At 40.2% G+C, this 16,751-nt stretch overlaps 1 protein-coding gene across 1 annotated transcript in view; it reads left to right on the forward strand.

Moving 5' to 3' along the window:
• Positions 1-15,497, forward strand: part of MAPK1 (mitogen-activated protein kinase 1) — a 31,152-nt gene extending 15,655 nt beyond the window's left edge. Inside the window, exons 2-9 of the mRNA XM_064392649.1 lie at positions 477-659; positions 1,674-1,863; positions 5,932-6,048; positions 7,668-7,782; positions 8,337-8,468; positions 10,597-10,706; positions 11,418-11,545; positions 13,792-15,497. Of these exons, the coding sequence (XP_064248719.1) occupies positions 477-659; positions 1,674-1,863; positions 5,932-6,048; positions 7,668-7,782; positions 8,337-8,468; positions 10,597-10,706; positions 11,418-11,534 (964 nt within the window). The 3' untranslated portion in view covers positions 11,535-11,545; positions 13,792-15,497. The remainder of the gene's footprint in view (positions 1-476; positions 660-1,673; positions 1,864-5,931; positions 6,049-7,667; positions 7,783-8,336; positions 8,469-10,596; positions 10,707-11,417; positions 11,546-13,791) is intronic.
• Positions 15,498-16,751: the final 1,254 nt, after the last annotated feature.

Genomic DNA, 16,751 nt, shown 5'->3' on the forward strand with positions numbered 1-16,751 from the left:
ACTGATGGAAGCATGAAAGATTGTGACAACTGCTGTTACTTGTGGGAGCTGGACACAGGATGTGGTATTCTGCTGCTTAAGAGAAGGTTTTTCTGCAGCCCAAAGTGAATGAGTTAACTTTAGATGAACTTTCTCAAACTTCTGATGATTGCAGCATATAGAAAAAACCTCAGACTTGGTTGTTGCACAGGCTGACAAAGAGGACAAAACCTTCTCCTTTGTGCATACCCATGAATCAGACTCCAAGTCAGCTGGGAAAGCCAATGGTGGTAGAGACCCAAATAGGCTGGTGAAAGAACAAGAGTGTTTTGTCAGTTCACCAAACTGAAAGATGTGTCACTGTCACCTCTCCCCATTTGATAAAAGTAAATGTGAACAAAATGCACCACCCCTGTATTAAATGAATTCACAGTCTTTCTTTCTGAATTGAATGAATTTAATGTTCATTGTAATTGATGTTCTTGATTCTCTTCTAGTTCTGCTTATGATAACGTCAACAAAGTTCGAGTTGCTATAAAGAAAATCAGTCCTTTTGAGCATCAGACATACTGCCAGAGAACTCTGAGAGAGATCAAGATCCTACTGCGCTTCAGGCATGAGAATATTATTGGAATAAATGACATTATCAGAGCTCCAACTATTGAACAGATGAAAGATGTGTATCCTTTCAAAGTGTTATTTGGCATCATTAGTAATGGTTGCCTCTTTTGATTGTTTCTTCCCCTTCATCCTCTTCCTTCCTAAATGTTCATAAATGTTGGCTTCTATTATTGTAAATCAAAAATGAAGTTAATAGTATTTGATCAGTTTATAGTTCTGATGTAGATGAGCACTAGTTTAATTCTTTCTTTTCCAGGAAAAGATAATAATGTCTATCTTCCAAGGCAAAGAACTCAACATTGTAGAGAAGATTTAATTTAGTCACATAATTCTAAAAGTATATTTGCTCTTAGTAGAACTGCTGTTACAACCGTTGCTTTGACGAGAAAGTAAAATGGCCAGACTCTGCTCTAATTGTCTCAAATTTTCTTGAATTAAGGGGGAAGAAAATTTAACTCATTCCTCTCCTGTCAAAAAAAAAGCCCCTTCTTTCAATTTTCATTGCAATCTTATTAAAAAAATAATCTGAATGAGTATATTGGAATTTAATATTGGTAAGAGAAGGACTGTTGTGTTCAATGTAGCATAATAAATATATATAGTGGAGAAGAGCACTGAATTTTAAAAGTGGGGAGATGGTAGAGAAAATTGATCAGATGATCAGAAATGATGAGATCTTCTACATTCCTGCTTTTATGCAACTGCAAACAAGTATCTTGGAAGCTTATTGCTCATTAACCAAAAAACCACGCTTTGTTTCTTGGCAAGCAGGACAGGAATCAGATGAAATTAAGATTCCAATAAAAGTCAAGTTCTGCTATGAAGAAATAGAGGTTTTGATGATTAATTTGAGAGGATCAAATGCTGGTGCCTCTTCATTCTGTAAAGGGCTACATCATGTAACAGGATTGATTGGATTCCAAACTTCTAAAGCAAGAATCAGCCACATGATTTCATAATTGTCATCAAACAGGCAAAGAGAGAAAAGATGTTCTAGAAGTTTCCTTGTACTGTACGTTGATATCTGACATGACACCAAGTTTTTTTGCTGCCTTACATCTAATACCTCACAGATACATTGTGCAGGATCTTATGGAGACAGATCTTTACAAGCTCCTAAAGACTCAACACCTCAGCAACGACCACATTTGTTACTTCCTTTACCAGATTCTGAGAGGCTTAAAGTATATCCATTCAGCCAATGTGCTTCACCGTGACCTCAAACCTTCCAACCTGCTGCTTAACACCACATGTGATCTCAAGGTGAGGGGAAATTTCTTACAGATTGTCCTGCCGTGGTCTTCATAAACAAACTGCTGTGACCATGAATGTGGGGTTTTTACTGGGTAGTAATGTGATTTTTATCCTGGAAAGATTGCCAAAACGTTATTTGGTTTGATAAAATAATTATCAAGCTTTGAGTGACTAAGAATCTGTTAGACTGCTGTAATGAGTGCATCACTGTTTCCATCTGGAGGCTGACTTGGAAACAGCCTCTTTGAAAGCTGGGTGAAAATACTGATCTGAAGCAGCATCATGTTTACCTCAGAAGTAAACTCAGAACTGTGTATGTTTCAAGATTTGGTTTCTCTGTTTACACTGTTAATGTTTTGTTGTTGGAAAAGGACTTGATATTAGTGGGCAGCTAAAGCAGCATGTGAGATTCAGTGCTGATTAAATGCATGGCAATTACTTAGGGAGGGAATGTTCCTAATTTGCATTTCCAGTGATCAGCTCTGTACTCGTTAATACTACAGAAGGATGAGCTTAGAGCTGTTATGATTCTTGGAAAATGTCAGCTCAATGCTTAGTGGCATTCAGTAAAGCAAACCAAGTGTGAAGAAATAGAACAGAAATAGAGAATAAAACAGAAAACATGCCATTCTGTACCTTTCAGTTGGTTTTGAGTCTTCAATGTGATCATAGTTATCACCTTCTCCCAGTGATATGAGGAGAGCAGGGTTTCAGAGTACATAACACAAAGAGCTATTTAGCCTGCTTCTCCTCTGCTGGAATGAGGAGCAGAGGAATCCAGTAGAATTTGCCAGCATTGATAACGTTGTCAGTGGCACAGGGACAGTGACTAGGGAGCAGTTGTGTTCACTGTCCTTACCTGTGGAAAAGGCTGGGAGGGAGGAAAGGAGCACGTGACGTTTACTTGCAGCAATGTTAAGCTGTGGAATTTGGTATCACCGAGCACTGTAGATATTGCAGTTTTTAAAAACCACCAAGCAAGTTAGCAGGAAAAAACCCTCATTGAGTGCTTGCTGTGGTTTAGAGTCCCACAGTGGCAGATCCATGGAAGATGAGAGAGGCATTGGAATTTGTTCCCCTTTTCACTGTACATCATGTATTTGCTGCTGGCCACAGATGGAGTGGAATTACTGAGTTCACAGTGCTTGATCCCAGGTGGTACAAGTGTGTTTGTTGAATACTGTGTTGCTCCTAATTACCCTTTGATTTTTAGTGTAGCTCTAACTTTCTCATTAAACAAACCACAAAACAAAAATACCCTCTTCAAAGTGTGTACAGGTTTGTCACAATTCCTAGAGTGTCACACAATTCCTTGCTGTTTGTATGCTGGTCCATTCTAAAGACTGGCTACATAATGAAAACTCACAATTAATAAAACGACCAAGAATTGTTACATACTGTGACAGGCATGAAAAGAAGGTGATGAGAGAGGGATTCTTTTAAAAGAGAACTGCAAGTTAGTGTTTGTTTCACGATTTCACCAGTTACTCAGGAGATGCAACTGTTTGAAACACCATCTTATCAGTAGCAATTAAACTTAATTTCTCTGTTTCCTTTTATACAAGTACAGAGGCACAGGCTACTCAACAATACAACTGCAGATATTTCAGTATATAGTAGTACTGTTGGTGTCATTTCATTTGCTTAGTAAATGGTTGCATGTACATGATCCTCCTAAATCTTCCCATCTGCTTGGTAGCTTCATCCAATTTTAAGCCATCTCTGTTTAAAAAACCCCAATACTGATTGCAAGAACATTGTTTTCAAGAAATGGAAACTAAATATATAGATAGGATGCTGGTTTTATTTATTTATTATTTAAATTTTTTTTTAGCAGGGAAGTAATTTCTTCTGTCTCAGTAGCATCTGTTCTGTCTCTCCAAGGCATGAAGTACTGACTGGCATACCTGGGTCTTTCATTATGTAATTTTTTATTCTCTGCTAGGACTTAGTGAAAATGCCAAGAAAATTTGCCTGTTACTATGTTGCTCTCAGATGATTTATTTTATATTTGTTACTGTTCTTGTTCACGTGGAAAAGCCTATAAACAGCTCTGTGTGTCCTAGGGGCACGGGGTGAGAAGGGTCTGCCTCCCAGCTACAGCCAGAGCTGTGCCCGTCCCTCCCCGGGGCTGCAGGCAGAGCCCGGCGTCTCCAGCGTCCCTTTCACCCTGTGCTGTCACTCCTGTCAGCTCTGCAGCCAAAACCTCTTCCTCGCAGCTTCAACCTTGAAGTCTTTCTCACTAATGGTGTTTCTGCTTTTCTGCTCAACCTGTTTCTGCTCCTGTCAGCAGGGGCTTTTTGTCATTTTAATGAGCTCTCTTTGTCATTATTCTTCTTTTCCATCCCATGAGCATTTTTCTACTTGAGTTGAGAGATTCAGAGACGTCTTCTGTAATTCAGTTATTGCTTTTCACTTTGGACCAGAGAGTGTCTTTCTTTTTTTTGTTTTAATAGTAACAAACCCTAGCATTTTGCTTTTGTGTAATACTGAAATTCTGCAGAAGTCTCTTTGCCTGTAATCTTATCTAGTTTTTTCTGAGGCTAGGAGGAAGAGATTACAACAATTTTGCCTGCTGCATAATTATTTTCTGAAGTCTCTAAGCTGTCCTCTACAGTTTCTTCGTTTCTGTCTTTTGAGGAGGCTCTTCTGATTATGTGTACTGAGTCTCTTTATGTAAGCTAATTGCACACAAGGCAGCTGCTCTGTTCCTGTAGCCTGGGAGAACCTTGCCATGCTTTGAAAAGGTTCTTTTTGGGGTTGTTTTCTAAGGAATCAGTGAGCTAGGTTTGTTTTTTTAGTATGTAGCTAAAGTAATGGCATGCAGCTTGGCTTATGACATTCGTCATTGCCTTTTCATCAGACCCTCTGTGGAACAGTCAGCTGTTTTGTCTTTCAGATACAGCTTTTAGTCAGGTAAGTATTTCTTCCCTAACTGATCTATCAGTTATTTCACTGACAGGATGTCCCTACAGGAAAATTAAGAAATATCTGCCAGGGCAAAGTGAGGTTTCTGTGGTTGTGGTACGATTTTCCATTACTGACTTTATTGACTACAGCCTATTTTCACTTCACATTTTCAGTGTAATCACTGTACACAATTAACTATCTAAGAGTAAATATTATAAAAGAAATGTAGCAGAGGAACCTCCCACTGTTTGCCACTCCTACATTTGATGCCTGGTTTTCCTGAAAGCATGTATTCTTTCATGGAAATACACTTTGTGTGGCAGTCATAACCTGGTGTTTTTGGGGGGCAGCAGAAGCTTGTGAATGTGTCTAATGTGCCACTCCACAATCTTGCCACTGAGCTTTGGGGCAGTAAGAAAGGAACAGCTGCTCTGCTCTACAACAATTTCACATTTTCAATTTTCTTAATTTCTCTCTAGAAGACCATGGAGCCTCCTTACCACAGCATAACTAAAACCACCTTTTTCTTTTTGCTGAACTCACTAGTCTAAATCAGTGTTTGCTTTTCTTTTCATAGTTAGATAAAACTATTTTCCTTATAAGGGGTTGAGAAATATTTTCTTGCTTGTGTTTCATTTTTGGGAGATTTTTTTCTCTTCTAGGCTTATCCTTTCTTCAACAGCCCATAATCTCTCCAGTCTACCATTATCTCATGATTGGATAGGTTGTTTCTTATGCAAAGATGCAGTTATGATGATAGCTTTTGTAAAATAGGGTGTTGAACTTGGTTACAAATGTGTTAGTTGCTAATTATGTTTTCTGGAAGTCTTAATTGCTATTCTTTTTGTTTTCTGGTGAGTTTCTGAGTGGTTGGAGCAGTGGATCTTTGCCTGTTTGGCAAAGGTGCTGTAAGCAAGCCCATAGTGGAACATAAATTATGAACTGTTTATTCTTACTGGCCCCCAAATGGCAGTTGGATATTTTTTGTAATTGATCCAAAACATTTTTCTTCACTTTTGTGCAATAACTTCTCTAAAAACATAGGTTGCCATCTCTGCATTTGTGGGTGTTACATCATTGATGGGGAATGGTGAATCAGTAATGTTATAGTATTGGAAATGTGTGTCTAATGTGCCTTTTTTCCCCTGTTTACTTCTCTACAACCAGATTTGTGACTTTGGATTGGCTCGCGTTGCAGATCCCGATCATGATCACACAGGATTCCTGACAGAGTATGTGGCCACACGTTGGTACAGGGCTCCTGAAATCATGCTGAATTCTAAGGTGAGGGCCACGTGAGCTGCTGGGGTGCTGCTGTTGCTGCTTACTCCCTTGTGAGCTCCAGCTGTGCTTGGAACAGCAAGCCCTTTGTGGTTTTAGGATCAGAACGCATGCACAGTCCTGGGGAGAAGTGGGCATGGTTTCCAGTAGAGCTACTTGAAATAAATTGTAATTCCAGAATCAGTTACTGGGTACTAGAACTGAGAAATCACGTGCTCGACTTCCCACACCTTCAGTTCCTTGCCAGTCATGCTTCCATCACCTGCTGTGCCACTGAGCAGGACAGGAGTGCTAGGAATGAGCATTCCACTGCTGCCTCCATCAAGGCTGCAAATGTTCCCTTGATGTTATCTTGACATCTTAATTTAGGTTTAGAATGTATAATGAGGGTGAATCTGATTCTGAATGAAGACATGTGATCCTTCTTATGTGTCAGTCTTAATTGCATTCCCATAGTCTTCATGAAATCATTCCTTTGCTTTTTATATATTTGGAATTACTGTTGTGTTCTGTGGCCGTTTAAGGTGCATCCAGCCCCTGTGTGGGTGGTGGGTGTCCTTCAGAACCCCGTGTTCACTCCCACAGCCAGACACTTGTTAGCAAAACACCTGGGTGACACCTGGAGCTGTATTTTATATTCTGGGACAGCTGTTCCTGTAGGATGTACAGCTTTTCCAGTGGGTGGGTTTGTTTTGGTCTGTCGAAGCACTTTAAGAAAATAGACATCTGACCAATTGAGGGTGTTTTCCCCCAGCTTCTTTTATTTTAAACTCACATCTTCTATTTTAAACCCTCACTGAGGCCACAGCACTGGGCTGTCCACAACTACTTATTAAAGGCTTTCACAACAAATACATTTTGTGTTTGTGAGAGGTGGTCAGATTAAAAGTTCCTGGCTTACTGTGTGATTCCTTTTATGATTCTGGTGCTGTGAACACAAATGGTGAAGGGATGACATCCTGAGGAGCTGGTGCCAGTGGCTGTGGGGTCAGTGGGGACAGAGCCTTCCCAGGGGAGAGGCAGTGGCAGCAGGCCAGGCACTGTGGGGCTCTGTCACTGTGGATGGCACGGGTTGGCCATACACGTGGATATCCCAGTTTGTTCCATTCCTCTTGTACCCCAGTCACTGTGTGGTCTCTTCCCAGCACCTTCACCCTTCCTGCCTGTCGTGTTGTACAGAGCAGCCAACAACAGCCACTGATTTGGCCATTTCCCCTTTGCCAAAGGCCTGGTCCTGGAGTGCTCTTGGATCCCCTCAGGGACAGCTGCTTTCACACATGTTCAGCACTCTGTCAGGGGCTGTGCAGTTCAGAATACCTGGTTTCCCAAATGTTATAAAATTAGGGAATCTCAACAATTTGCAGATTTAGCTAAACTTAAAAAATCCTTTTGGAAAACCGTATCTTGGAGACTTCAGTTCTTGCTACCCCTTCAAAGTAGTGTTTTTTCATATATGGTCCTTAATTATTTCATTTGTACAGAAAAACCAAACAGCATGAGCAAGCACGACTCATCTAAAAAAGAAAAAGATGATTTGTGTGCACTTTCACAGTTTACTAAAGTAACATGCTTCTGCTATTACATAAAAATTTGACAAAAATGTGCTTCTGCTTCACTTGCAGGGTTACACCAAGTCTATTGACATCTGGTCAGTGGGCTGCATTCTGGCAGAGATGCTCTCCAACAGACCCATCTTCCCAGGAAAACACTACCTTGACCAACTTAACCATATCCTTGGTAAGCTTTTTGGAAAAGCAGCATGTCCACATCCATCTGTCTGTCTGCATCATTTCTGCCAGCTGGGCTGGTCTTTCTCCAGGGGGTCACTCTGTAAGGGGTGGCTCTGCAGGTGTGTCCACTGTCCCCTCTTGTTATTTTTCAGCAATTGCTACAGGTAATCATTGTTTTGGGGACAGCTAGAGAATACTTGGCAATTTATTTACTACATCAGCAGATAATTTATTTTTTAAAATTTTGGTTTAAATATATAAAAGCTCATACATTCATATATTATTAGGCGCAGGTCAAATTTTAAAAATTACTTTAGGTACACCACTTACTGGGATCTTTCTAAGAGATTACAGATCATTAGAAAACTCAGATCCATTTATCTGTTTAAAATGGTTTTTAATAAAAGTTTCTAAAATCTACTCAGGTATTCTCTATCCCTAAAACATTTGATCTGAAATCTCCTTCCCAGCAGTTTTAATACTGAGTTTTAGCAAATATGCTACAGCTGTGTTAATGTGATTTTCATAGAATGCACTCTTGTTTGTATTCCTGTTTTTTAGGTATACTTGGATCCCCTTCCCAAGAAGATTTGAATTGTATAATAAATTTAAAGGCCAGAAACTACTTACTTTCTCTACCACACAAAAATAAGGTACCATGGAACAGGCTGTTTCCAAACGCTGACCCCAAAGGTATTTTATACTCTATTACATTGTATCCAAGTAATGGCAGGATGGGAGCTTCTACAACCTAAGAGTTTATCTTTACATTGGAAATAGAACATGCAGGTGCCTTAAAATAGCCCTGTAAATCTAATATAAAATCATAAACCAGCACAAAGCCCTCACACTAGTTGATCTTTTAATGCAATTTTTAGTAACTCTGAGATTACCTGTTGTGGAGTTTGGTCTTTAACTTACGTGTGAAATCCAGCTCTTGTCACTGTCCTTGGAAGAACAGTACATCATTCATTGCTGATCATCAGCACTGGGTTCTGACACTGGCATCAAACAAGTCTTGAACTTTATTTCTAACTTCAGATAGGAGGCAGCTGCTTGCTGCTGCCCTGGGTAGAGATTTTGCAGACTGTGCATCAGGTGTAGGTTAAACAGGGTCTCGTCAGTGGGTGGGATCCTTAGGTACCATGAAAGCTTAAAATTTAATGGGTTAAATAATTCAGTTAGGATGTGTGGAGAAAAAGTTATAAAAGCAATGCATATATTAATTGTTAACCTTTCTTAGCAAGGCTTTAGTAAAGGGTAAATATGATTTTTTTTTGCTAGATAGCTTTTAATTTACCTTTTATACTCAACTTCATACAGTTTAAGGGAGGTTATGTTCACAGTACAGTGCTTTTTTACCTGCTCTAGTACAATTCATAAGTCACTTCTTTTTTAACTGATGTGATAATTTACTCTTAGTGGATATGATCAGGTACTGAATTACCATGTAAAAGCTGATTTCTGCAGATGGAACTGTGTGGAGCTGATTATCCCTGTCATTGAGGAAAACAGCAGTGATTTATTCTGCTTTTATAACAGTGCTCCTCAGTGTGAGAATCCTCCCTGTGGGCTTTGACAGCTCAGGTGGCAGCAGTGCTGGCACCTCAGCTGAGGGGGAATGTGCATGTGGTGCAGCCCCTTGGCAGTGCCACCCCGAGGGCAGCTGTGCCAGGGCAGCTGTGCCAGGGCAGCTTGCAGGAGCTGGCTGTCACTCAGGGAGCCCCAGCAGAGCACGGAGTGATGGTTGCAGTGAGCTCTGAGGCCTTGGGAGGGGCTCTCCTGTGCAGTGCTGGTGCTGCAGGGCCCAGAGGAGCTCCCTGCAGTGTGGGGTGGTGCTGCATCCTCCCTCCCCAGGCTGTGCTGTGACCTGAGGTCACAGGTGTGCTCCTCATCCTGCTGCAAAGCTGCAACGTGGTGAGGAGAAGAAATGTGATGCAATTTAGGATACTGCAGGTATCTTAGGGCTTCTTGCTCTATAATCAGTTTTTTCTCTTCTTGGAAAAGGGAAATATGTTACAGGCAAAGTAGCTGACCAATCAGTAGCACTGATTTGTGATGTCTGCCCAGAGTTTCACCAGACCTCACTCTCTGCTTGCTGAATCTTCAGGTTCTTTGTGGATTCTTTCCGAGTTGTCTTCAACAGATTTTGCCTGAATCTCATGAATATAAATGTCTTTGCATCTTCTCTGGAGAGTATCTTCTGTGCTGCTGGTTGTGCCAGAATATTTCACTGTGATGATCTAGAACTCCTAATGACTTCTGGATGATATTTTCATCTGTAAACAGCCAAGTTTTCTTTTCAAATAAGAACATATTCATAATTATTTCAGAAAAGCTCCATCTTAGTTGGGATTTTGGCACAGAAATCCAAAGCATTTTTCTGAGAGAAGAAGTAGTCTCATCTATTTAATTTCTGCTGTAGTTGAAGCCAGATTGTGCTGTAGGATTCCTGCATTGCTTGCCTTGCCGTTCATTCTGGGCTGGAAGGCTTGGGCAGGGTAACAGCTCTGCTGGAGCAGGAGTGCCAGGAGTGCTGGCAGAGGGGCAGGGTAACAGCTCTGCTGGAGCAGGAGTGCCAGGAGTGCTGGCAGAGGGGCAGGGTAACAGCTCTGCTGGAGCAGGAGTGCCAGGAGTGCTGGCAGAGGGGCAGGCACAGCCTCTGTGCCCGAGTCACAGCCCCCAGCTGCAGCAGGGAGCTCCAGGGGTGAGCTGCCACTGGCACAGACTTTGGCTGGTGGGTATTCTCTGGGTAAGGGCAAGGTTTGTGGCACTTTCTTGGAGTGTGTATTAAACCCTTGCTCACTTTTTTTCCTCTTAGCACTTGATTTGTTGGATAAAATGTTGACCTTTAATCCTCATAAGCGGATTGAAGTGGAGCAAGCTTTAGCCCATCCATATCTGGAGCAGTATTATGATCCAAGTGATGAGGTAAAGACATTGTTCAAATATAAACATTGATAAAATGATCCAGCTGGTTATTTTCTTCTTTCTAGGGGTGGTATTTCTACTGCACTAATGGAATTGAAGAACAAATTGCATCAATTTACCAAAATTTGTATTTCTCACTTGAGTACAACACATAGGAGATGCCACACAATAAATAGATACTAAGGTGTCCTCTGTCTCCAGAAAATGGAGATTCTCAGCTCGTGTGAGGCCTGGTTTTATATGTCTGAGGTAAAGGAGAAGAATGACTGAGTTTGCCATCAGATTATGCTTTAACAGCCTGAATTGGAACTGTAGTTTATGTACAATTCTGAGAAGATTTCTGGCTCCTTTTTGTGAAGAAATAGGGAAGAGGAAATAACCTAGTTTTACTTAAGGGCCAGATATGTTTATTCCAATAAATAAAAATGTTTAAGATAATATTTTTCTTCAAGTAGATACTGAGTTATGAGCCTCAAATAAGTATTTCAACTTGTAGTTAGGATTTGACTAGCTACTTACTGTGTTTCGTGTAAAATTTGGTAAACTAATACATAAAGCACACATAGGACTAATAGGGGGAGTTCTGCCTTGAAGACTGCTCTGTTATTTTTGTGAAGGACATTTTCAGATTTTTCCTCATCCATAAAAGGACTGCATGAAATTCAGCAGCACGGTGACATTAAAGTAATCATATTTCTTTGTGCTATTAAGCCTGTAGCTGAAGCACCCTTCAAGTTTGATATGGAGTTGGATGACTTGCCGAAGGAGAAGCTGAAAGAATTGATTTTTGAGGAAACTGCAAGATTCCAGCCAGGATACCGATCTTAAATCGTGCATAGGTAAAGTCACAGCAACAGGGGACACAGGGCAGGGGGGACTCTGAGACTTCGCTGCTGAAATGTGGGATTTGCCTTTCCCAGTGCCCAGTAACTCCCTGTCCAAGGAGCTGACCTCAGTTCTGGCCTGTTTTTGAGGAAAGTTTCTGTTTGCCCACAGCATTGAAGTGTCCACATGGAATCCAGGCAACTGTCTGAGGTGTTTACCTTACTTGTAGGTTACATTTAGGGAAAAAGAATTGCATTTCAAAGTGCTGCTTAGAATAAAAGCAATGGTAATCCTTTGAAATGCAAATTTTATTAAAAAAAAAACAACAACATTTTAGGGGGCAGTGTTCTTCATATTTTTACAGATACATAATTTTGTCATGTGGCTTCAAATGCTCTTTAAAAAACCTCCTCCTAAATGTAATGTACACAGGAGAAATCTCTTAAATTATTTTAAAGGAAAAAACCCACACATGAAACTTTAGTAGGAATTATCTTTAGTTTTAAGTAGCTCCCAAATAGTGTGAGTAAATAAGAATAGGTATTTAAGTATTCATAAATTAATTATTATTAATCTTCCTAGCATTTTGAAGGTCTAAAAGTTCAATTTAAGATGAAATATACTGATATTTACTGACTGACTTCTTTTAAAATCAATTAACTTAACTGGTCTTCCTGCACCACAAGGCTTGCAAGTCTCAGGAGTTTCATACCAAACTGGTCAAACACTGACTTGATTGGAGTACCTGTGAAACTTGTGGTACTGATAAGGGAAAGTATCACATTTTTATGAGTGGAAAGGAAACACAAGCCAAAGGCAGCAGGCTGCCCTGGGTTTCCTGCTTTGTGCTCTCTGTGCTTTCCTCCCTCAGAGCAGCATTCTGCAATCACTGCTTTGCGTGGGCAGTTCCAGCAGGAAGGTGAAGCTTTGAGCCAGGGCACTTCCTTGCTGCCAGAAATCCACAGCTCTGCTGGCAGTGTGCAGGAGATTTGTGGCTTTGCTATAAGCAATAATTTTTCTGCACTAAAAATGGGATTTCAGTTTCTTCATTGCATGTACCTCCAGGTTTTCATTTAATGATGAATTAATAGGAAAGAAAAAAGAAAGCGGGGGAAACTTTTAAAAGTACAGTTTTTAGTGTAATAGGGTAACTGCTGTTGCCACTGGCTTGAATATTGAGGTGTATAGAAGCTCACAAATGAATGACTTTCAGTTTTTACAAATACTGCATTTTGTTTATTTAAGCTTGCTAGGTGATACTGTAATAATGAAAAGGTAGGGAAATCTGAGGTTCACACACTGGTTGTGTTGGTTGGCATTGTTAATGGAGCAGACCTGGGACACAGTAACTGGCTGGTGTTAATGTCCCACCCGTGTTTTCTGTGGGAGAGCAGAGCTGTGCATGTGCACATGGTGGAAGAAAGTTACAGAAATCTTTAGGAACAAGATGAAGCCTGTTCCTAATAGGGTGTAGTCTTAAGGAAGGACAGTGAGTGGTTACTGATGTGGTAAATCATAGTTTGTGATCTCATGCTTGCCTCTTTGCTCAGACCATACTTACCTAGGTTGTATTAGGGATTAAGGGATAAAAGGATTAGGGATAAAGATATCAGTGATCTGTTGCTAGCAGAAATTTCTGGTTTGATAAAATCGTTACCTTCAAATGCTGCTATGCAGAGTTCATTTGGCCAGAATAATACTGAAATTGAAATACTGTACTTAGCTTGATGAGGATATGCTGGTAATTTGTCCCAGTCATTTGTGGTTAGGATTGCCAGCTATGCCATAGCACAACAGTTTAAACATAGCTGCTTGACATCCTAGTGAGGGCCAGTCCCCAGGAGGTGGCTTCAAATGCACAGTGAGTGTGTCCTGCTGTGCATTCCTGCTCTGCACACTGCCCCTGTGCTCCATCAGCCAGCTCTTCTCACTGGGCTGTTTCTCAAGATTCAGAGTGTCCCCTGAGCTCTGGGTTTTGGAATTGAGAAGCAACATGAAAATAACAGATTTTTGATTCAGACAAACAATGTACTTCATTGATTAGTTATGTTTAATCTTCTTAATCTTTTGAAGAATTAATAGTTTAAAATGGAATGCCCTGAGATCTACTGTCTCTGAATTCTTTTTTAACATCTGTAGATCCTGCTGGCTCTGGCTGATGGTGAACACAGTGTGGACAGAGCGCAGAAATAGGAAAGGGCTTGTTTTAAAAGGTGATGTTAAACTTCCTTCACTGAAATATGTCTCTGCTCTCTTGTAGGACAAGGACTTAAAGGACTGGGCATGCTCAAATGTTGCTGTTCCTCTTCCCAGTTCTTTATTGTTGGTCATGTCTTGTGGCCTCTCTCAGCTTATCCACTAACTCCTTTGAGCCATTCAGGAGGGCGGTTCCTGGTAGTTTTGGCTTTTCATGCTTTCAATGAATCTTTTAAGGCTGAAGAATTGTAATTGACACTCCTCTGCGTAATGCCCATTGTTGACCTGTTGCAGTACTGTACTGTACGTGCACCTACTGCTGCCCGTGTTTTAACTGCTTGCTTTCTGGTTTGAAAGATGCAGTGGTTCCTTTCACTCCTGGATCAATATCCAAGAAGAGAATTCATTAACCTGTAAGACGTTTACACCATGAACTGTGTTTTTCTGACTTTACTGAAGTCGCTGGCATTTTTTTTTAGAAAAGCTACTATTCAGGGCACTTTAAGTCAGTGACATCCCAGATTTTTTTTGCACGTCCTTTTTAAATAGAAATGGTTGGTTAGCATCTGGCAGAGTGTACCATTATGCTATGGATTGCAGCATAAGTTGTGTTCATGTTAATCTTGCTTATGCACTTGTTTGGGTGTCCTGTGCTGTACATACAGGTATTCTATCCAGTGTAAGAGCCACATAGGAGCCCAACTTAACTGAATTCATCTAAGAAACATTTTTCCATGTATTGACAAAATCTGTACCTTTCTCTCCCTGCTTTTCCTAAGAGAGATCATTTAAAGTTTACCCACATTGGAGGCACAGTACTCCCAAAGTTCCCACCATGCAGTGGTGTTTGTACAGCCTGTGCCAAGGCAAGGTGGCAGCTGCAGCTGCCCTTGGCTCCCTGAGTGCTGGAAGGGTTCACACAGACCACGATGGCACCGTGACCCACGGCCAGCGCTTTTCCTGGGCGAGGCAGCAAGAAATCAGAAAATCATGTTGATTAACTCAGTCTACATCCTGCATACCAATGAAATGCTTCAAATGAGGATTGATAGTTTTGACATTTGAATCTAATCACTGACATTTAGATTCTTGCAGAGAGGAACACTGCATCTTCAAATGAGAAAGTTTGATTTTACTTTTGCTCCTACAGCATGTCAGCATCTCAAGTTCATTTCTTGCAACCTACACTATGGTGATTTGTAATCAAGCCTCCATGAGCTCGTGACATGAAGTACTGTTCTGTTGTCAAGTACTATCAAACTTTTCTGATAATGCTGAGTTAGGACAACCAAACAAAGCTAGCACTAAATAACATTTAAAATTGTATACCTTTTAATGATCTTTTCAAGTATTTGTTACTGAAATTGTATAATGTGGAGTTTACTAGGTGTTATGTTCCAGTGCAGTGCCTCCTTTTCTTTCCCCACTGCTCTCTGTGGTGAGAAATTTGCCTTGTTTAAAATAATTACTGTGCCCTCGCATGACTGTTAAAGCTTTCTGTGCAAAGATGATTGTCTAAGTGCCACATGCCTATGATTGAGAAAAAGAAATAATCTATTGTTACCTCTGAGTTGTGTTCAACTGAAATGCTATTCAACAAATAACTTAGGAAAAATAGTTCTATTTTTAGCTTTTCATATCTCTGCTGTCTTTTTCTCATTTTATTTTGGCAGCAGTGAAGAATGGATTGTATAAAGACTGCTTGCTAATATGAACAAAATGCACTTGTAATTCCTGGAAATAAATTTAAATCTTATATCTTCACATTAACATTAAGAATTAGTTTTTGGTTTCCTCTTGGGTAATGTCTTTGAATGGAAATCAGGTTCAATTGCTACTGTAGTACATAAGGATGCTGGCTGGTTAATAACTCCAGGCTTCCTCATACCATTTAGTCTGCTCTTCACAGAAATCTAGAAAGCCATTAACTTAGACTCCAGTAGATAAGGGTGCTTACAAGATTCCATTTCAATTTTTTTTTCCTATAGTTTAAGTGTTAATCTGCCAAAACTAATTTTTAATAAGCAAGGGTTCATCATTAAAGGGCATTTTCTATTAGGAAGTTCCTGTGGTACATAAATCTCTGACGTGGGGAACAAATTCGGAGCATTGTCAGGACACTGCACAAGTGATCATGGAATCGTGGTATGGAACCTATGCTAAAACATTTCTGTAGAAGAAATATGCACTTGACTGTTGATACCAGTGTAGAAATTTCTCTTGACCTTTCTACACATCTTTACCAAAATACTTTTCTCACTCAGTTTTGAAAAGTTGAAATAGTTCTAGAATCTCTGCTACTTGCATGATCATCATTACAACGGGAATCATTTTTGGCATGGTTGGAAAGATGACTGTTACTGAAATTAGTTTGTAACACCTCCGTTTTCATTTATTAAGGAAGAACTCGGGCAGCTTACTTCACCCTTCTCTTTCCCAATTCTTTTTTTTTAATACTGTCTTTAATTTGGGATGTTTGGGGTGGTGTAGACTTGCCCTTGCATCCTGTCTCTCTGAGTGAGAAGCTGAGGATTTGCTTTACCTGATGTCTGGTGCTTTTGGGCTTTCTTCCTTAGCTACTTTTGCTGAATCCAATTGGCGTCCATCAGGATCCATAACCACATTCATCAATCTTCTACTGAATGCAGTAAACATTCTTGGGTTGAATTTGTTGATGCGTCAAATGCTGAAGCACGACTTTTTCTTTGGTCAGATTTTAAAAATAGTTTAAAGAAGGTGCCTCTAACAACACTGTGTTAGGTCAGTTATTTCATCATTTTACATTGGGTTCTTTCCTTTATGCAGTTTTTATATTTTAGAGCGGAGAACAGCAACTCTTAACCGAAGTAGCATGCATATTTCATGGTAAAGATGCTTTGGGAATAAGGAATGTAAACAGTTCACTGTCAAAAACATTCCAACCTTACAGCTGAAGAAAAATATGCAAACACAAAATTCTCATGGATACTTTGGCAAACAAGCCTCTGACTCTGCTGTCCTGCCTGTGGCCAGACTCTTCCTCAG

Source organism: Passer domesticus, chromosome 17 (genome assembly GCF_036417665.1).
Source record: "Passer domesticus isolate bPasDom1 chromosome 17, bPasDom1.hap1, whole genome shotgun sequence".
Classification (NCBI taxonomy): Eukaryota; Metazoa; Chordata; class Aves; order Passeriformes; family Passeridae; genus Passer; species Passer domesticus.